The sequence below is a fragment of the Triticum aestivum genome, chromosome 3A, assembly GCF_018294505.1.
Source record: "Triticum aestivum cultivar Chinese Spring chromosome 3A, IWGSC CS RefSeq v2.1, whole genome shotgun sequence".
In the NCBI taxonomy this organism is placed as follows: Eukaryota; Viridiplantae; Streptophyta; class Magnoliopsida; order Poales; family Poaceae; genus Triticum; species Triticum aestivum.
In genome coordinates, this window is record NC_057800.1 from 615,585,615 (window position 1) to 615,608,169 (window position 22,555).

General features: G+C 44.6%; 1 protein-coding gene across 1 annotated transcript; it reads right to left on the reverse strand.

The window, feature by feature from the left end:
* Positions 1-15,472: 15,472 nt before the first annotated feature.
* On the reverse strand, positions 15,473-21,636 carry LOC123062617 (alpha-glucan phosphorylase, H isozyme-like). Its single transcript, XM_044486203.1, has 15 exons — positions 21,381-21,636; positions 21,099-21,278; positions 20,507-20,683; positions 20,333-20,418; positions 19,618-19,807; positions 19,032-19,124; positions 18,518-18,702; positions 18,325-18,442; positions 18,116-18,244; positions 17,387-17,605; positions 17,100-17,303; positions 16,832-16,990; positions 16,422-16,685; positions 16,072-16,262; positions 15,473-15,962 (listed from the first exon to the last, which is right to left on the reverse strand). The coding sequence occupies exons 1-15, from the start codon at positions 21,555-21,557 to the stop codon at positions 15,836-15,838; spliced, it is 2,499 nt and encodes an 832-aa protein (XP_044342138.1). The 5' UTR covers positions 21,558-21,636; the 3' UTR covers positions 15,473-15,835.
* Between the last annotated feature and the right edge of the window lie 919 nt (positions 21,637-22,555).

The following is a 22,555-nucleotide window of genomic DNA, read 5'->3' on the forward strand; positions in this document are numbered from 1 at the left end:
TGTAGCCGAAGCTGATAAGGTTACCTATGCTGCCTATCACCTCGAAGGCCCTGCTAGCCTTTGGTGGGAAAACTTTGAAGCTATGCGCCCGGTCGGCCAAATCACTACTTGGGCTGAATTCAGTGAGGCTTTCCGTGAGCATCACATCCCGGAAGGTCTCATAGATCGCAAGAGGGAAGAGTTCTGCAATTTCACCCAAGGAAGACTGACTGTGGATGCATATAGTCGTGAATTTGGGAATCTGGCACGATATGCTCCTGAAGAGGTATCCACCGACGCTAAGAAGCAGGCAAGGTTCCGCAAGGGACTTAGCCCTGAGCTTCGCCGCGATCTTCGTCTGCACGAGTGCACCTCCTTTCAGAAGTTGGTCAATAAAGCCATCAGTGCTGAGACAGGCCAGTCTGACTATGACGCTTCACGCAAGCACTCTCGTGATTTTGGTTCTTCATCCGGCTCGGGATCTCAGAAGCGCCGGGTGTGGATTCCAAGCACGGCACTGCCACCCAGGTTCATTCCGAGGCCATCCTTTGAGGCGCCTCGTCCCAACCAGCAGTTTGCACCGTCCAAGCCCTATGGTGGCCCCGCTGCTAATGCTGCTCCACGCCCCAATGTTGTGACATGTTTCAAGTGTGGAGAGCCGGGTCACTATAGTCGAGAGTGTCCCCAGAACAACAACCCCAATCAGTCTGGAAAGTCCGTTGGCCGTGGTAAGCCAGCGGGAAAGACATTCTACGCCAAGCCGGTCACCACTGCACGTGGCCATGTCAACTATGTCTCAGCTGAGGAGGCTCATGAGGATCCTAACGTCGTCCTTGGTACGCTCCTTGTTAATTGCCATCCAGCATCTGTTCTTTTCGATACTGGAGCATCTCATTCATTCATACCTGAGAGCTATGCTCGATTGCATAACACAACATTCTGTGACATGCCCACTTCCATGGTAATTCAAACTCCGGGTTCCAAATGGCAAACTTCTAGAGTAAGCCATGGGAATGAAATTCTTGTCGATAGACTTGTCTTCCTTGCATCCTTAATAGCTCTCAAGTCCTCGGACATAAACATCATCTTGGGTATGGACTTGGTGTCAGCTCATTATGCTAAGATTGATTGTGCTACTAGAACCGTTCAACTTACTCACACATCGGGCCAGACAGTCAATGTCTTAACTCGAGTGGCCAAGCACCAGCTTTACTCTCTAAATGCCAACCCCCTTCCAGACCTTGAAGATATTCCGGTAGTCCGAGACTTTCCGGATGTCTTTCCAGAAGAACTGCCAGGTGTTCCACCTGACAGGGATGTCAAGTTTGTGATAGACCTTGTTCCAGGAACCGTCCCAATTTCTAGGAGACCCTACAAGATGGCACCCTTAGAACTAGCCGAGCTTAAGAACCAACTCGATGAGTCCTTGAAAAAGGGTTTCATCCATCCTAGTTCCTCCCCTTGGGCTTGCCCCGTCCTCTTTGTTAAGAAGAAGGATGGAACGGATCGGATGGTTGTAGATTACCGACCTGTCAACTTGGTCACTATCAAGAACAAGTATCCGCTTCCCAGGATCAACGATCTGTATGATCAGCTCGCTGGATCCTCAGTCTTTTCCAAGATGGATTTGAGGTTGGGCTACCATCAAATAAAAATCAGAAACGGGGACATTCCCAAAACGGCCTTCATTACTCGTTATGGCCAATACGAGTACACCGTTATGTCCTTCGGTTTAACCAATGCCCCAGCCACTTTCTCTCGGTTAATGAACTCAGTCTTCATGGAGTATTTGGATAAATTCGTCGTGGTATACCTCGATGATATACTCATCTACTCCAAGAATGAAGAGGAACATGCCGAACATCTAAGGCTGGTATTGACGAAACTTCGAGAGCATCGCCTTTATGCCAAATTCTCCAAGTGTGAATTTTGGTTGCCAGAAGTGACCTATCTAGGCCATGTAATCTCTGGTAAGGGTATTGCTGTCAATCCCGAGCGAGTTCAAGCCGTCCTTGATTGGATTCCACCCGAGACGGTCAAGCAAGTTCGGAGCTTCCTTGGCTTAGCGAGCTATTGCCGCCGCTTCGTCGAGAATTTCTCCAAGGTTGCTAAACCTCTAACTGAACTCCTCAAGAAAGATAAAAAGTTCGAGTGGGCCCCACAGTGAGAGTTCAACTTTCAGGAACTGAAAAGACGCCTGACATCTGCTCCCGTACTGGTACCACCAGATTTCTCCAAGGACTTTATTATCTATTGCGACGCCTCGCGACAAGGACTAGGTTGCATACTCATGCAAGATCGTCAGGTAATTGCCTATGCTTCACGACAATTACACCCACACGAGGAAAATTATCCCACACATGATCTAGAGCTTGCATCTGTAGTCCATGCACTTAAAACTTGGTGACATTACCTGCTCGGTAATCATTGCGAGATCTTCACCGATCACCAAAGTTTGAAATATATCTTCACCCAACCGGATTTGAATCTCAGGCAAAGACGTTGGGTCGAGTTGATCTCGGATTATGACTTAGGAATAACTTACACCCCGGGCAAAGCCAATGTCATGGCTGATGCACTAAGTCGTAAATCCTATTGTAACAACCTGATGTTACAACAAAGTCAACCACTTCTCCATGAGGAATTTCGTAAGCTTAATCTTCACATTGTTCCTGGAGGATTCCTATCCACCCTGGTGGCGAAACCTACCCTTACGGATCAGATCATCAAGGCACAGAAGGTAGATCCGGGAATCTCCCGTATTAAGAGAAACATTAAGAAAGGATTCGTGAATTGTTTCTCCGTTGATGATCAAGGTGTCGTATACTTTGGAAACCGCCTAGTGGTTCCCAAGGCACGAAACCTGAGGCGGCTGATCCTTAAGGAAGCTCATGAATCCCCTCTCACCATTCATCCTGGTAGTACTAAGATGTATCAAGACATACGCCAGAGGTTTTGGTGGACTAGGATGAAGAGATAAATTTCTCAATGCATTGCTAGTTGCGACGTCTGTCGTCGTGTTAAAGCAGAGCATCAACGGCCTGCTGGCACCCTTCAACCTTTGGCTATTCCTGAGTGGAAATGGGATAAAATCAGTATGGATTTCATTACTGGGTTTCCCAGGACCAAGAGAGGGAATAATGCTATCTTCATCGTGATCGACCGTCTTTCCAAAGTAGCCCATTTCCTACCTGTTCGTGAGAGTATCACCGCTAGCCAGCTAGCTGATTTATACACCTCCCGAACAGTGTCTCTTCATGGTGTCCCGTTGGAAATTAACTCAGACCGTGGGAGTCTCTTCACCTCTCGATTTTGGGAAAGTTTCCAAAATGCTATGGGAACTCGTCTCTCTTTTAGCACCACCTTCCATCCTCAATCAAGTGGTCAAGTAGAGCGAGTCAATCAAATTCTGGAAGATATGCTCCAAGCTTCTGTCATCTCATTCGGAATGGGGTGGGAGAAATGCCTTCCATTCGCGGAGTTTGCTTATAACAATATTTATCAAGCTAGCTTTGGCAAAGCTCCTTTCGAAGTTCTCTATGGACGAAAATGTCGAACGCCTCTTAACTGGTCAGAAACCGGGGAAAGACAACTCTTTGGCCCGGATATGATTCAGGAAGCAGAAGAGCAGGTTCGCGTTATTCGTGAGAAATTGAAAACAGCCCAATCTCGTCAAAAGAGCCAATATGATCGTAAACATAAGCTCATGTCTTACGAGGTCGGCGAGAAGGCTTACCTTCGGGTTACTCCGTTAAAGGGAACCCATCGCTTCGGTATCAAAGGCAAATTGGCTCCTCGTTACATTGGACCCTTTCGCATTCTTGCCAAACGAGGAGAAGTTGCCTACCAATTGGAACTACCTCCGCATCTTTCCAGAGTTCACGATGTCTTCCACGTTTCTCAACTCAGGCGTTGCTTTGCGGATCCTATCCGTGGAGTGGACCACGAAACGCTTGATCTACAAGATAACCTCTCATATCGAGAATATCCCGTTCGTATCCTTAATCAAGCCGTACCACTCGACGCCATAACATCAAGTTTCTCAAGGTTCAATGGTCACACCATTCCGAAAAGGAATCCACTTGGGAACGGGAGGATCGTCTTCGACTCGAGTACCCCACCTTCTTCCCAATAGATCCTGAATCTCGGGACGCGATTCTTTTGAGTGGGGGTGAGTTGTCACATCCCTGCTTTTAGTCATGCATTAGGATTGGATGAACATGTGCATCATGTTTAAATTTCTTTTAAACTTGAAATGGGGCCTAATCAACCCCAACACCCCACTGAAAATGCTAATTTCCAACAATTGGAACTTCAATGAACCCAAAATGCCCTTCATAAAAGCCCACCATTTTTGGTCTTGACTAAAACCTCTGCCAAAAATGGTCTCGCAATTTATGGAGCCATTCTAGATTTTTGAACAAGCCATAAGTATTTGAATTTGGGCATTTTAAATGCTATAAATATTTTAAAGTGCTCAAATAATCTTGGAAGCATTTTTAGGCAGTTGAGAATATTCTCAAATGTGCCTTTGAATATTTCCAGAGTTTTTGGAAATGAAATAGTATTTATTCTATTTCAATACATAGAGCAGGAAATAAATAAAAGAGAAAACAAAAAGGACCAGAGACTTACCTGGAAGCCCACCAGCCGGCCCACCTAGCTGGCACAGCCCAGCAGCCGCTCCATGCAGCTGCTTCGCCTAGCCAGCGAGGCAAGCACAGGAGCTCGCCACGCCATCTCTCTGCCTGCCTGCCATCGCCCGCGCCAGCGTGATGCCTCGAAACGCCTCCGCGGCGCTGCCCCGACCCCCTGGACACCTCATTCCTCCCTCCTGCTCTCTCCCTTGCTCCCCCGAAGCCATGGCCGACACTGCCGCAGCCACGCCACCATAGTTCTCACGTCCACCTCGTCCTCGCACTGCCCCACCGTGTCCACGAGCTCCGCCACCGTCCTCTCCGTTGAGCAGCCCGAGCCCTGAGCGCTCGCGCACCCTGCTTCGTCTTCTTCGAGCTCGACTCCACCGAGCACCGCCGCAGATCCCCATCACCGTCGCTGCCGCATCAGCTCGTCCCCGACCACGTCGTCTGCTCCTACGTCACCGTCGTGAGCTGCTGCACCTCCCCATCCTCCCCGCTTGCCTTCTTGTGCACCACAGTGACCACACCGAGCTCGCCCGCACGCGCCGCCACCTCTGCACGTCGCCGTCATGGCCACAGCCATGCTAGCTCGATTCCGAGCACGCCATCGCATTCGCCGCAACCCAAGCAGCCCGTAGCACCTTTCCACGCGCCTCGCCGTGCCCCGCAGCCTCGGTTTCGACCTCGCCCGAACTCCGGCGGCCGCCAAGGTCGTCGCCTGCGATGTTTCCGGCCACCCTAGCTCCACCCACTATCACCATTCGATGCGGCTCGCTCCTCGCGTCACGTAGCTGCTCTCCGTCGTCGATTTGGTCGCCGGAGATGCAAACCCGAGCCCCTCCGCCGCGTCTGGCCTCGCCGCCGGCTAAACGCCGTCGGGTTTGACCCGTGGACTTGACTTGGTGGGCCAGGTTGACTTCCCCCCTCAGCCTATGATAGGTGGGGCCGGACTGTTAATTAGTTTAGGATTAGTGCTAACTAATTTTAGTTAGTTTAGGTCACTGACATGTGGGCCAAGGCCCCACTGACAGTTAGTTAGTACTAACTTAATTCTGTTAGTTAGCTGAGACACTGACGGATGGGGCCCACTAGTCAGATTTGACTGGCCCTGGCACCTTTGACTCCCGCTGATGTCATAGTGACGCAGTGCTGACGCAATTATTCATTTTATGGATTTATTTTTTATATAGGAAATTCTAGAAAATAGCCTAAACTTCTAAAAATCATAGAAAATCAACCATAGCTCCAAATCAAACAAATTATATATGAAAAATGATCAGAAAAAATTAATCTATCCATCTGTAATGGTTTCAAGAATGACAAACCACTTTAACTTTGATGTTTAGGTGAAACAAGTTAACACACTCATTATGCATAAGAACTTTAACCCTCATTTGAATCTTTGATTCAAATGGACCCATTTCAACTTGTTTCACATTGCATTAGGCAGGACACATAATTTTGCCATGTCATAGCATGCATCATATTGTTGCATATTGTCATGTGTTGATTATGTTCTGTGTGTCCTTCGTGGTAGGTCCTGCCTCCGAGGATATCTCCGAGTATCCAACTGAAGGGCAGTACCCTACTACCACTCCATCAGGCAAGCAGCCCCATTGATCATATCGATACAATCCCATGTTCTCACCTCTGCTCTCTTTTACTGCATTAATACAACATCGTTTCAAACTGTCGTGTGCTACGGTAGTTGAACCCTTATCCTCTGCATGACCTGTCATTGCCACAGTAACTAGATGAAACCCACTAGCATGTGTAGGAGTTGATTGAGCCATGTATGTGTTTCCTACCTTGCTATCTCGGCTATGCTTAGAGTTGTGTCAGGTCTGGTTCATCTGGGTGATGGGCTAGAGTGAAATGATTATGTCGGTAATGTGAGGAATGTGTTGAACATGATTTGGTAAAGGTATCGATGAGAGGCCATGTAGGAGTACATGGTGGGTTGTTTCATTGAGGCCGTCCATAAGAACTGAGATCTGTATGTGTGATTTAAGATTCAGTTACTACCATATATTGGGCCCGAAACCAATGGACCCTCTCGGCTTCTCAATCACCCTAGTACCCTGTCCAGGAGTTGCAATTAGTTTCTGGTGTTTGTAGGTTACGTGTTGGCAGCCGTGCATAGCGCTGACCCTAGGGGTGGGCTATGTTGCGGTAGATACACCATGGCACGGTGTACCGAGTCACCCGTTTGGTGTCTCGGGAACCCTGTTCACATTGTTCGGGGCCGTATGTGGAAACCTCGGCCGGACTCCCTACGGATGGAACCTTGATAGGTGATAAACCTGGACTAGAGACTTGAGTGTTTAGGTAGTCCGTGTTCGACACCCTCGTTGGGCTTCCGCTTGAAGGTTGCCGAGTACATGTCGTGTAAACGACGGTAAGTGGTGAGAGCGTGTATGAAGAAGTACACCCCTGCAGAGTTAACATCATCTATTCGAATAGTCGCGTCCGCGGTAAAGGACTACTTGGTTGCCTATACAGTTCATAGACAAGTTAATGGATACTACTAAAAGACTCAAGATAAGTGTGAGTACCGAGGATGGCTCTCTCGTAGGATGACGAGGGAGGATCTCCGGTGGAGTATTGTGTTGGTGATTAGTGGACTCATGTGCGAAAACTATTTGACTAGTGGTGTCCCGTAGGATAGCTTAGCCAAGAGTCAAAGCTGGCTTGCTGCAATAACTCCACCATCTTCTTGAGAATGAGCATGTATAGTAGGTTCTGATGTAAGACTTGTTGAGTACCTTTGTACTCATGTTTGCTTAATTACTGTTTTTCAGACGACAACACCACCCCCTCCGATGGGTTTTATGTAGATCTCGATGTCGATGAGTGACTTGCCACCCAGGTGGTGATCCTGGCCATGGAGGGGCCTATGTAGATAGACTGGCTCCGAGAAGCCTTCTTTCTTTCTAGTGTCTGTACTCAGACTATTTACTTCCGCATGTGCTTGTATGCTTGTATGAATTGAGTGTCGGGTCATGTGACCCCTACCTGTATGAACATGTTATGTATGGCTCTATGGAGCCTTTAAATAAAGTACTTGAGTTGTAGAGTTTTGTTGTGATGCCATGTTGTATTTGCACATATCGAGCATATTGTGTGTATGATTGAAATGCTTGGTATGTGTGGGATCCGACATCTAGTTGTTTATCCTTGGCAGCCTCTCTTATGGGGAAATGTAGTCTAGTGCTCCCTGAGCCATAGTAGTCCGCTACAGCCCGGTTCATGGGAGTCCTGCTAGCCCAGCACTACTGCTCAGGACACTTGACCGGCCGGCATGTGTTTCACTTCGTTCCTATATCTGTCCCTTCGGGGAAATGTCACGCGGTGACTTTCGGAGTCCTGCCTAGCCTGCTACAGCCCGGGTTCCCCGGAGCCCTGTTAGCCCAATGCTACAACCCGGATTCACTCGCTGATGACCGACATGCTCGATGTGGTTCATGTATGCCTGTCTCCATAGGTCTGTGCCGCTTTGGGTTCACGACTAGCCATGTCGGCCCGGGTTCTCTGTCATATGGATGCTAGAGACACTATCATATACGTGAGCCAAAAGGCGCAAACGGTCCCGGGCCATGGTAAGGCGACACCCGTGGGGATACTGTGCGTGAGGCCGCAATGTGATATGAGGTGTTACCGACTAGATCGATGTGACTGGGAATCGGGGTCCTGACATCATTGCCAATTGCTTGATAGATGCTAGAGTGTTTGTGCATGCTTTGCCACATATTTCATTTGCCATTTCATTGTGTGAGCATGTTGATTGCATATTTTTCCCATTCGAGGACATCCATTTGTTGCTTTGATTGTTTGGATCTTCTTATTTTGCCAAATGGATGGACAAGAATGCCTAAGAACTTCCTCTAGCTATCTATGCTTTTCTCGTCTCAAACTCTATTCATGCTACATCACAAAGTTTGATCAAGTCAGATTCGAACCCTCTGGGTGAGGAGCACTCGGAGTCACCGATTCGTCATAGACTTAAACTTCCAAAACCTCTCTGTGCATTTCGGTCTGACCGATTCATCCTTTTCGGTCATACAGAGTTCACTGAGTTGATCTAGGTTTTCAATCTCGGTGCAACCGATTAGAACCACTCGGTCACACCGAGTTGCAGTAACCGCTTGCGATTCTACATCTCGGTGCCACTGAGTTGTTCCACTCGGTCACACCGACAGGGTTAATATATATATACCGACGGGTCAAAATTTGGAAATTTCTCCGAAACCTTTTCGCCCGCGCGTGTCCTGCTCTGCCGACTCGGGTCTTCGGATCGTCCTCTCATCGCCAGCGACCTCCTACCGCTGGTCTCCGTCACCGTCAACGAAAATCTTCACTGTCGTTGCCGCCGTAGCGAGCTCATCGCCAAGTTAGGGTATGAGTTCGATCCTTTGTGCAATCTTTTCCTCTGATTCTTAGCACAAAGTCAATGCCATGTTTCCTACCACGTATGAGAGTATCCTATCCAGCAAAATCTTCCTTTAGATTAGTTTTGATTCAAAACATTAGGGTTAGGTTTCCGCCGAACCCATCTCGAACTGACCGAGTTGTGGAAATCGCTCTCACCGATTTGGCTTAGGCCATTGCACTTGTAACTTTCGGTCTGACTGAAACTTGCAAATCGGTGTGACCGAGTTCAACTCTCAGTGAAACCCTAGCAATCTCGGAGTCACCGAACTGTGTCTCGGTCTAACCGATTCCACTAGTTTAGACTCCAAAGTTTCTTTGTTGTCACCCAGTTTAACAAATCAGTAGCTCCGAAATGCTTTCTGTGGAAAACTAAAACTAAGTTTGTGACTCATTTGTTTTACAAAATCTCTGCACTTTGTGATGCTCATCCACTCTATCTCATCTATAAGTATTCACAGGGCCAGCTTTCAGTTTGCAGTGTCAACCATGTCTGATCAAAGTGATAGCCAGAACAAGTCTAAGGAGCAGGTAAATCTGAGTGAGGGCACTAGTCCCTCTGGCAGTTATCATGAAGGGAGCAGAAGTGCTCCTAGCAACTTGCCTAAGGCTTCTACTAGGCATAGGAGAAAGAGAAATTCTGATTCAAAGGAATTTGGGCTCCAAGAAGAAGGTTGTCAAGAAGGAATTTGGCACAACTGCTTCAACAAGGCCTGGTTTGAACAAGAAGGCTCCTGCCAAGAGAATGCCCACTTCAAAAGCCAAAGCCTCAACTCTTGAAGCCTCCAAATCAACTGAAGAAGAGGTTGCTGGTGAAGGCAAGAAGAGGAAGGAAAGGGCAAAGAAAACTATGGCCAGAGTTTTAGGCAAACCCTCAATGATGATTCAATCTGACGAGGAAGAGGATGCAGAGGGCTGCACCAGCACCTAAAGCACAAAAGCTGATGGGGGTGCCATCAAGTCTGGGGCTGCCCCTTCAAAGCCCAAGACTTCCCCCAAAGCTACTGCTCAAGCCACCAAGACTGCACCAAAGAGGAGCACAAGAAACATACCAGCTGCTGAGAAGAACAAGGCTCCAGTGCCTGAAGTTGAAGAAGAACAATATGATGAAGCCAAAGTGCTCAGGAAGCTAAAGCCAAAGATCCCTGACCATGATGATAATCATCCAGTGGCAGAAAACATGAAAGTCAGAAAGGATGCAGGTCTCGGATTATGGAGACAATCAGATCCATATGCTGTGAGGGGAAGGACTGATGTGGACTATAGATTTCACATCAAGGAGCAACGGGACTTCTATGAGACAATTCTTTTTGGATAATAAGCCCATAGTGTGTGACATGAAGTGGGTAGACTAGAAATACATCGACAATAATGAAAACCACTTCCCAGGAGTGCATGAAAGTTTCAGATTCAATGGAGTAGACACTTTTGTGGGTCAGAAACTGACCAAGTGGAATGATGAGCTCATTATGCAATTCTATTCTACAACTCATTTCTATCCTGATGGAAGTATTGTATGGATGTCTGAAGGTACAAGGTACCAATCAACAATTGTTGAATGGGCCAAGCTAATCAGTGCCCCTGCAGAGCTTGAGGATGACATAGATGTCTATGCCAAGAGAAAGAAAGATCACAACTCCATGGCCAACATGTACAAGGAGATTCCTGACAAAGCCTTGGGGAATCACAAGCTAGGCTCTGTATATTATCTGTTGTCTGGACTGGCCACTATTAACACCATCTTCAGGCACACCTTGTTGCCCAAGTCAGGAGATCACAGGATGATCAGAGGCCACTCCATCAATTTGCTTCAATTGTTTGATGTTCCCCAGAAGTTCAAGGTGATTAGTTTGATTGTTGAAACAATCAAGAGGACAGCTGCAGACCAGAAGAGATCATGTGGGTATGCTCCACACATCCAGATGCTCATCAACTCCAAGATGGGCACAGACACATACTTGTTGGATAAAGAACACCTTCCATTGAGGCTTGACTTTGAGGACAACACAGATGTCATGGATGCTGAAGATCCCACATCAGTAGAGGCTCAAGAGAAGAGGGAGAAAGCAAAAGCTGAGAAGGCAGCCAAGATGCCAAGTGCTGAAGAGGCTTCACAAGTTTTCCTCAAGTCAAAGCAAGATCAACTTGGATATCTTATTCAAGCCACTCTAAGGATTGAGAAAGGATTGGCCATCCTGACTCAGAATCAAGAGAGTCCTGATAGGATCATTGAGACAAAGTTCTATGATCTTGACTTGAAGGTGACAGAAATGCAAACAGCTGTTGAGTAGCTCCAGGAAGAAGCTGAAGAAAGGAAGGGGAAATCTACCACTGATGCTCTTCAGAGAGTGCCTAGGGCACAAAGATTTGCAGCAGTGCCTGTGACAGACACAAGAGCTACTACGTCAGCACCTGCAGCCGCAGCTTCGGTAGCCCCTCTTGTTGCAATTCCACCAGCTCCAACAACTTCAACAAATGCATTCGTCCTAGGAGTCCTCTCCACACCACCTCCCGAAGATCAAGCCTAGATAGCCGCATAGCACTATGCATTTTTGAGCTTTTTTGGTAACTTGTTGCCAAAGGGGGAGAAAGTGTATAGTTCATAGGCTTCGGGGAGAGAGAATTTGCTTCTTTTTATTTGCTACTTGTTTGATACTTATTTGCTTGCTTGCTTGGATGCTACTTTATGTGTGTGAGAGATACTTGTATGGTCATGTGTTTGATCATATCATACGTTAATTCTTGTGCTTGAATGATGATATTATTTATCTCTCATGTATGATCATTCACTTTGCCTTGGTGATGAGTGCATATTTCATTTACTATCATTTTGAGCGCTCCACCAAGATGTATGTGACATGGAAGAGTAACCCATGATCCTAATTGATTGTGCATTTACATTCAAAAGCAAATTTTAAATAATGCACAAATTTAGAGGGAGCTCTTGCTTATCACATACTTCTCAAAGCGACGATATATTTCACTCTTATTATCATTTGTCGAAGCTTTGATCTATATGTTGTCATCAATTACCAAAAAGGGAGAGATTGAAAGTGCAACTAATCCCTCAGTGGTTTTGGTAATTCTTAACAACATATAGCTCATTGAACTAATACTCTTTCAAGATGTTCATTTCAGAAAGTTCAATGATTTGCATGGCATGGACTAGAGATGTGGACCCCTAAAAATGCTAAGGACACATATTGGCTCAAGCTCAAGACTCTACATTTTCATTTTAGTGATCCAAGATCACATTGAGTCCATAGGAAAACTCAATACTATTAAAAGGGGATGAGGTGTTGCTTAATGGCTTGCTTGCTCAAAATGCTTAGTGATATGCTCCAAAAGCCCTCAACCACTTTCTCATATCCGCATATGTCCCAAGCCAAAAGTCAAACTCGGCCCCACCGATTTGATCTATATGGCGCCACCGAGTTCATTTAACATAGCCATAGCCAGAAACCCTAATCAGTTCGGTCTCACCGATAGGGAGCTCGGTCTCACCGAGATGGGATTGCAAACTCTCTGTTTCCCTTCGTAACGTTTCGGTCTAACCGAGACGAGCGATCGGTCCCACCGAGTTCGCAATGCAAACTCTCTGTTTCCTTTTCGTAACATTTCGGTCCCACCAAAATGAGTGATCGGTCCCACCGAGTTTGCCTGACCAACTCTCTGTTTTCCTATTATAGAAATCGGTCTCATCGAGTTCATGTGATCGGTCTCACCGAGATTACGTTATGCCCTAAGCCTAATGAAATCGGTCCCACCGAGTCAACATGTCGGTCCCACCGAAAATCCTAACATTCACATTTTGAACTAAATCGGTTTGAGCGAGTTTAACTATTCGGTCCCACCGAGTTTGGTAAATTGTGTGTAATGGTTAGATTTTGTGTGGAGGCTATATATATACCCCTCCACCCTTCCTCCATTTATGGAGAGATCCATCAGAACATGCCTACACTTCCAGCATTCATTTTTTGAGAGAAAACCACCTACTCATGTGTTGAGACCAAGATATTCCAATCCAACCACAAGAATCTTGATCTCTAGCCTTCCCCAAGTTGCTTTCCAGATCTGTGAGAGAGAGTTGAGTGTTGGGGAGACTATCATTTGAAGCACAAGAGCGAGGAGTTCATCATCAACACACCATCTATTACCTTTTGGAGAGTGGTGTCTCCTAGATTGGTTAGGTGTCACTCGGGAGCCTCTATCAAGATTGTGGAGTTGAACCAAGAAGTTTGTAAGGGCAAGGAGATCGCCTACTTCGTGAAGATCTACCCAAGTGAGGCAAGTCCTTCGTGGGTGATGGCCATGGTGGGATAGACAAGGTTGCTTCTTCGTGAACCCTTCGTGGGTGGACCCCTCCGTGGACTCGCGCAACTATTACCCTTCGTGGGTTGAAGTCTCCATCAACGTGGATGTATGATAGCACCACCTATTGGAACCACGCCAAAAATCTCCGTGTCTACATTGTGTTTGCTCCCTCCAAACTCCTCCCCTTTACCTTCATATGCAATGATTTTACATTTCCGCTGCTATACTCTTAGATTTTCATGTGTAGGTTGATTGCTTGACTTGTGATAAGTTGCTAAAATCCGCCAAGACTTAAAATTGGGAAAAGGCTAGATTTTTATTTGGTCAAATAGTCTAATAACCCCCTCTAGACATACTTTCGATCCTACAAAGGGGTTCCCCTCACATAGAGGAGAAAGTTATTGGTGGAAATGTGGATCTAGATCTCCTCTCTCTTTTCCCTCAAGAACTAGCAAGAATCATTGGAGTGATTGAGAGATAGGAACCTCGAAGAAGGTCAACAAGGGGGCGAAACACGAGCTCAAAAGATTAGAATCATTGGGGAAGAAGACCCCCTTTTATAGGCCTCCCCAAATCCAACCGTTATGTGCACTAGATGCACACAAGCGGTACTACCGCTTGGGCGGAAGTACCTGGAGTGTAGTGCACAGGAGAAGCATCCCGAGGCGGCAGTGCCGCCGGAGCGGTACTACCGCTCGCCCCAGCAGTACTACCGCTGAGGTTGCAGTATACAGGGAGAAGCGGTACTACCGCCCCTTACAGATGCCCTACAACCGCGGAGAGAAAAACGAGTCGAGCAGCAATAAAATAGGTGGAAGTTGCAGTGATAGTGGCTGGCCGGTAGTACCGCTTAGAGCAGTACTACCGCTAGAGAGCAACAAAATGCCTAAGCAAAATAGATGGATGTAGGAATGCCTGAACGGTCATAACTTCTGCAAAAGAGCTCCGTAATTGAGCAAACTCAAGCTTGTTGGACGGACGACAACAAATACTATCCAACAACGTCTGGTTATAGTAAGAAGTGGCAGAGGGAGTATGCCTAAGATATAGAGATGTGAAACCTCTATGAATGAAGAACCGACAAAAACTCCAACATCAAAAACATCATAGAAGATGCATATATGAAGTCCGTTTTTGATGAACTTGAGCTTGTCACGACTATGACCATAAGCTCCAAAACTCACAAAGAGAAACAGCAAACAAGAACCAAGAAAGATGATGCAAGGATGCAATTGTTTGAGCTCTCTACGAACGATATGATCAAGCTACTAAATTGAGAGCCCCCCTTGATAGTACGGAAATCGATCCTATAACCCGGTCTCCCAACTACCACCATGAGACTGGTAAAATAGAAAACCTATCAAGGGAAAACCTTTGCCTTGCACATAGTCCACTTGAGCTAGATGATGATGATCTTGACTTTCTCAAGTTGTACCACCTTTCTTGATTGCGTTGGCTCGATGAAGACTAGTAGATTGCTCCCCCATACTCCACTATGGGTGAACCACTCTTCGGAACATCTTCACAATGGACTGCAAGCTTTTAAGCATGATCTCTTCGTGATGCTCCACTTGAACTTGCACACTGCAATCTTGATGACGATCACCACATACCATGGGATCACTTGATCCCTCTCGATACATCTTGTACGCTTTGTATGTTGATCAACTTGATTCACTCTTTGACTTGGTCTTGATCAACCTTGTATCATGTTTTCTACATGACCAATCTTTGGATAGTTCCTTGAATAGCACTTTGGTCATCACATAAACTCCTTGAAACCAACACATGGACTTCAAGAAATGCCTATGGACAAATCCTTCAAATATAACTAAAGGCAACCATTAGTTCATAGAGATTGCATCAATTACCAAAACCAAACATGGGGGCACCACATGTTCTTTCAACTATTATGTATCGACTGTACTCCATTCGTTCACAAATATAAGATGTTCCAACTTTTTTGTGATTCAGATGTATATAGACACGTTTTAATGTGTTTGTTCACTTATCTCAGTCCATACATAGTCTATATTCAAACATCCGGAACATCTTATTTGTGAACGGATGAAGTAGTTTTTAATGAGAAAAGAGCAATTTTGGCAAGGAAATGTTCCAACAGTGGACATTTATTTGTATTCAAGGACTTGCAAACTATGCAAAGACCTACATGAAACTATTTCACCAAACAAAAATTGTCACTCAACCAACTCTTCACCTCACTCCATTTTTAATTTCTTTAACCAAATGAACACCAAAAACAAAACGGGCTCTCCTATGGGCGCGGCGTGGCGTCATGCTTTTTGGCGCTTGTTCTTCTCAAAACTGCAGCGGAATACGCAACACAGCAGGCTTCGTACGTTGCTTCATTCTTCTCAGCTACAACGGAAGCAGGGGTTATTCACCGTGGATCGTTATAAATCCTTATTACTGACAAGCACCAGCATTCAACACTGCCTGGTTGGGTCTCCTCTTCATGGAACAGGGCAAGCCGAAATGCCCCAGATCTCCTTTGCGTACTGGTCGATGGTGCGGTCACTGCTGAATTTGCCGCTTCCAGCCGTGTTCAAGATAGACATCTTGATCCATTTCTTCTTGTCCCTGTCATGGTAACATGAGTTAAAACATTCAGCAAATCCTTGACATGATATTTAGTTCTAGAATTCAAACAATCGACCCAATAGAAGGAATATTGTGTTTGTATCCTTACTTGTAGGCTTCATCAACCCGGGCCTGTGCATCAATGTAGCTTGGGAAGTCATAGCCAACAAGGAAGTAATCGCCACGCCCAAATCCAGTGTTCCCTTCAAGGGAATCAAGGAGAGGAGTGTAGTCGTAAGTGCCGAAGGCACCACTCCTGATAAACTGCTTGGCTTCTTCAAAGCGTGGGTCTGGTTTGAACTGTTCATAGTGTAACAAATAAGAAGTTAATAGCCCATCTGATAGTGAGAATATATACTGAATCAGTAGACTATCAACACCACAAACTAATTTAGCTATTTGCAAGTAGCAATATTGCCTGTAACGTACTAACAGACAATCCACTGGAAGATATCTTACCAAGCCATTTTCTCTATCCTTCCTCAGACCAGCAACCTGATCCGCTTTGGCACCGAAAAGGAAGAAGTTGTCTTGCCCCACTTCTTCTCTAATTTCAACATTGGCTCCGTCGAGAGTTCCAATGATAACACAGCCATTCAGAGAGAACTTCATGTTACTTGTTCCACTTGCTTCCATGCCTGCAGTACTGATGTGCTGTGACAGTTCACTGCCAGGAATGAGCACTTCAGCGACTGATACATTGTAGTTTGGAATGAACACCACCTGGAGGAACAGGAACCTCGTATTAAATCATAAAACACAATCAAATGCTAAATTAATATTTCAGTAATGTTCATTCCACAAGAATTATATATATTAGGATTAGATGACAATTGCCAAAGAAGAAGTGAATGCTGTACAGTCGATACCTTCAGATATTTGTTGACGTCAGCATCGTTGTTCACCACAGCACCAACATCATTTACCAATTTCACTATTCTTTTGGCGTTGGTGTATGTTGCAAATGCTTTCCCTCCTACCATGACAGTGCGCGGTGTAACCTTCTGCCTGTCTGCTGCGCTCATTTCCTAACATGATACATAAGCCTATTCAGGACCATAATACTGAATATTTTCCATCTAATGGAGACATGGTAAAGCTATAAGAATAGGGGCAATTCCAAGAAAGAAGCCAAACCTTTAACTTCTTGTATCTGTACACAGCTCCCAAAATGTTCATCAGCTGTCTCTTGTATTCGTGGATGCGTTTAATTTGTATATCGAAAAGGCTATTTGGGTCAATTGTAACACCAGTCACATCCAATACATGCTTGGCTAGGCGCTTTTTGCTGGCCAGCTTGGCTGCTGCCCACTCAGCATGTAGTTTTTCATCATCTGCGAACTATTAAAAAAATTCTGTTATACTGTGATAGTGTGATGGGCAATAACAAAAAGAGATGGAAGATTAGAAGCATGCACACATACTTTCCGAAGCCCGGTGAGAAGATCAAGGTTGCTTGTCCACTGATCTGTTTTTAGCCATTTAGTGACTATTTCACTCAACTCAGGGTTGCAAAAACGGAGCCATCTGCGGGGTGTAATTCCATTAGTTTTGTTCTGGAATTTCTTAGGCCAAATAGAGAGATAATCTGCAAACAGCTCTTCTTTCAAGATGTTGCTGTGCAACTCGGCCACTCCATTCACCTGTCAGAAGAATTTAGTACACTTCATTATGGTCTACCTCATATGATACAGAAAGGAAAATTGATGCTGGAGTAGAACAAGAAGTCAGAACAGACAGCTCCAGAACTAATTGAAGCGCCCATAAATTACATTTTAATAAAAAAATCTTAGCAAGTTAGCATAAAGAAACAAGTACAATAATGGGATTCCAAGCACCGTTTTCTCAGATAATGAGTAAGAGATAGTAGTAAATTGCAAAATACATAAATAAATAATCACGGTCCAGTAGGAGGATACTACAATGTCTTTATTATCTTAAAAAGGAAGACAATGTAAACCACGAGTATAGAGACAAAACTACTGTGAAAATATTAACTTAGTGGATTTTATTCATCATTACGAATTTCACAAACAGAAAAGCCATCTTGATCAAGATAATACTCGTTAAGCTTGTCATGGTCTAAAGTAACAGGCTGTAGAATATGAAAATGAAATAGCAGGATGTAGAATATGGCAATGAAATAAGAATACCGTATGCCCAGCCACAACACACAAATTCGCCATCCGCACTACTGGCTTCTCGGGATTGTTATCTAAAACCCTCATCGATTCGATCTTTCCCTCCATATCCTTGCGGGTGGAGATTACCATTTCTCTAAACTGCAAGCAAATGGCACAACTTTGTCATTTTGTGCCATAACTGTTGTGTACCGAAGGAGTAAATGCAGCTTGACAGTTACCCGCTTGTCAATTTCCTCAATAATTTCCATGTGACGTGGAAGCAATTTCCTCATTACAGCCTGTGACCATTTCTCAAGAGCTTCAGGAAGAACTGTATGATTGGTGTAAGCAACCGTCCTGGACCATGAGACATATTTGTAAGAAAATATGTAAAAGGTAATAATGCGAAGTTAATATTGGTGAAAATCTCACTTATTTGTGACATCCCACGCTTCATCCCAACCAAGTCCCTCCACGTCCATAAGCAACCTCATTAGCTCAGGGATGGCAAGAGTGGGGTGAGTGTCATTCATTTGAACAGCAACTTTGGAGGGGAACTCACTCCACTTCCCTGAAACTCTGTCAGATTTTCTTTCCTTGAATCTGAAAATAATATCCTGGAAAAAATTTATGCTTGTCAAACATTTATCACCGAGGATATTTTTTTAGATAAGACGAAATAAGACCACGTTGTAACTGAAAGGATACTTCAAATGTACTGGGACTGAAAAGTCTGGTCATGATAATAATAATAGTGGTACAAGTTTTCTTAACAAAACTTGATCTTGCATTTTTCTCATGCAAGATGGTGGAAATTTGATGCAGCGTGCAACAATACAAGGAGACTGTAAGAATTCTGTTGGAAGTAACATAATTTCTCAAACAAACATAAAAGCACAAACTGGACATAGGTGCAGCTTCCTATCATAGTAACCATTACAATTACCTGAAGTGATGCGCTGCAAAGGAAATACTGCTGCTTTAATCTCAGAAGCTTTCCTTCTTCTGTAGCATCACCAGGATAGAGAACAGCACATATCTACAGGATATAAAATATATTTTAAATCAAGTTAGCTAATTGTCAAATTCATAAATGAAGATATCAGAGCAAAAAGATACAATAGTTACTTCTTGTTTTGATATAGGCATTGATAACAGATAGCAGATAACAGATAACAGATAGGAAACACACATAATTTTCAACTTATCTTATATGGATTAACACCTCACTTATCAGTCAGAGCTAGAAAATCATATTAAAACTACTATAGATAACCTGTTAGCGTTATTTTTCATCGAGTTGTTTGGTGAGATGGTTAGTGCATGGAAATCTATAGAAAAACATGGTTATCACATAGGGCAGGTTATATTGGATGTGCTTCCTTTAAATAAAAGATAAAATTACTAGTTTTAGTATGTGATGCCATCGATCAGGACCAGTATTCACAAAGTGGAAGGCTCACTTGATTTAGTCTCGGCTAATGTATCCCATACGAGTAATTGAGTGACTCAGTTTAGGACTTGCATATCACCTGTTGTGCCCTCGAGTGAAGTTGAGCAGCTGACTCATACTGGCCATCATTGAACTGAAATAAGTTGAAATCCTCAGCAGTTGCTTTTGCATCCCAAAGGCGAAGACTGATTGCATTTTTTGTCTTGTACCCAGGAATTGGCACATCATAGGCTAAAGCACTCAGAACTTCTCCTCCGGCCCATTTCCGCCTATCACATGATAAAGCAAACAAATGTATCAATTAGAGGGACACAAAAAGGCCTTGGCATAAACACCAATAAAATGAATAAATAGTGAGTCTGTGATAGTGGATCCAGTCTAATGTACAAGAACTCTGATTAAAGCATCACCAAATCTAGTTTTCTGGATCCAGTCTGATGTACAAGAAGTCTGATTAAAGCATCACCAAATCTAGTTTTTTTTATCCAGTCTGATGTACAACAACTCTGCTTAAAGCATCGCCAAATGTAGTTTCTTGCATGAACATTCATTCATACACGCTCAAATTTTTTGGACCAACAAAAATACATATTCAAAACATCTGATCAAACAAGCATGGACTACAGAAAAATCATAGATCTGTAAATTAAAACACGGAAAAGAAATGCAGTTAAAGAAGCATCATACTATCGTTTTGAATTTAGAAGGCATCACGTCATAAAAAACTCCATCTCAAGCTATTAATCAATATTTTATCACAATAGCACTTGTCCAGGTGTCCATCTATGGCTTACTTTCCATCTGGCGAAATCTCGACATGGCCGAAAAATCTGATTGGGTATACAACGTCATGCCTGACAATCTCCCATGGGCTAAACTTCTGAAAAAATATTAAACAGCAAAGCTATTATCGAGATCTAGATAAAAAAAGGTTTGTGAAGAATGTCACGAGCATATAGAAATAGTACATCAAGCCAATCTTCAGCGATTTCTTCTTGGCCCTCCTGGGCAATGCGCTGCTTGAACAGGCCATATCGGTAACGAAGGCCATAGCCCCAAGAAGGCAAGTTCAGTGTAGCCATTGAATCCAAAAAGCAAGATGCAAGCCTGCCAAGGCCACCATTTCCCAGAGCCGCATCTCTCTCCTGAGTTCAACAACAATTCACACCATCAATTTCTGTTGACAAGAGGCTCCAGACGTTTCAATCAAATCTTACCGTTCTCTTGTATAAAACTTACGGTTTCATATCCAAAATACTACAGCGATTATCTCATACTATAAAACATTTTTGCTTGGTTAAATAATGGATCACAATTACCCGCAAAAATAAAATAAAATAATGGATCAGAAAAAATCTAAGCCAGCCAACCAGAAACCTGAACCGATTCTACAAAGGCCAAACAAAACTTAGTAGTACTGCTTCAATTGGACAATGTCACAGTCAAACAAAGCACTAATTAAATAATATCAGTATATCACCCCCAAGAGTACGAAAATAAATAGCCATAATTAAACGAAGCACACTCTAATTTAGGACGAGAGGCACTTGGATCGCTCACCTGTCCGGCGATGGCCTCGAGCTCGTAGCCGAACTTCTTCAGGGCGTCAGCGTAGGCGCCGGTGATGCCGAGGTTTCCGACGGCGTTGGTGAGCGCGCGGCCCTGCAGGTACTCCATGGACAAGTAGTAGGTCTGCTTGGGATCCGTCTTGTGGAAATGCAGGTACGTGTCGTTCCATCTCTGCACAAACGCACACAAAAACACAGATCACATTCACATCCCGGCGACGACAGACATGAGAAGCGAGCGGCTCTTAGGAGAGGACGGGTGGCGCGTGCGCACCTGGAGGAGGTGGTCGCGGACGCTCTCGGCGGTGGCGTAGAAGGCCTGCTCGGGGCCGAAGGCGAGCGGCGAAAAGTGGGGGCTGTACTGTGCATGATAGGAGATGTTGCCGGCGATGGCGGAGGGCTCCTGCGCCGCCGGGCTGGCCGCCGGCTTCACCTTGTCCGCCGCGCTCATCGTGGGGTGGGGAATTGCGGTGTGTCTGTGCGAGGTGGTGAGTTCGGGGCGGGCACCGAATGGGAACGGTGAACTGTGGAGGCCGGGGGGCTCCCTTTTGTAGTGGGGGTGGAGAGAGCAAACGGATCCGAGAAATTTGGGCGAGACACAGAGGATTTTTTTTAGTTTAGAGTAAGTGGTAGAGGGCCAAAAGAAGGAGAAAATGAAGGGCGCCTCAGCTGTTTTCTGGGCTCCCCTTTGACAGTTTCTTCGGCTCTTGTTTTGCGAGATGATTTTCATTTTTGTTGTGAAATAGTGGGTTTTATTCGAGTGGGACGTTTTGGTGACCCGGTTCCATGGAGCCCGAAATTTTTGAAAAAAATTAAAATTCAAACTTTCCGGTTTAGAAAAACTGAAAAATATATGCAAGTATACAAGGATGAAATGTATACGTGCGTAAAAATTCAGAATGAAATACCTTGAAATGTGACCTGTAAAAAAACAAATTCATAGACTTTGAAGATTGATAATATTATGTGCTGAAAAACCCCTTGCACAGCCCTCATTTCAACGTATTTCGTCCTCAAAATTTACACACATGTACATTATGCCTTCATGTATAACTGTATTTTTTCAGAATTTTCTAAAATGTTAAAATATGAATTTTGCAAATGGAGGCCTCCATGGAGGTCGGCCTTCAAAAGCAATTTTCAGTTTTATTCCTCAATAATAGATGTCATGCAAGTTCTTATTATAAGCACGTATGACTCTATAAGTATTACATGCCTACATTATATTGATGAATTGTAGCTATTGTGTATCGCTCTAGGTTGTGACTGTTATATGATGAATGTCATCCAACATAAATATCCATCACTGATCCAATGCCTACGCTTTGTTTATATTGATCTTTGCTAAGTTACTACGATTGTTGCTGCTGTGACAATCACTACAAAGTTGTTACTGTTACTATGACCGTTACTATTTCTACTGTTACCACTGCCATCAAACTATCATAC

Excerpts from the sequence above, each read along its gene's own strand:
- LOC123062617 (XM_044486203.1), bottom strand. The coding sequence starts at position 21,557 with ATGAGCGCGGCGGACAAGGTGAAGCCGGCGGCCAGCCCGGCGGCGCAG. Across the intron at positions 20,419-20,506 it reads TCGCTGAAGATTGGCTTGAT|AAGTTTAGCCCATGGGAGAT; the intron begins GTACTATTTCTA and ends ATATTTTTTCAG. Across the intron at positions 18,443-18,517 it reads GCGTGGGATGTCACAAATAA|GACGGTTGCTTACACCAATC; the intron begins GTGAGATTTTCA and ends CTCATGGTCCAG.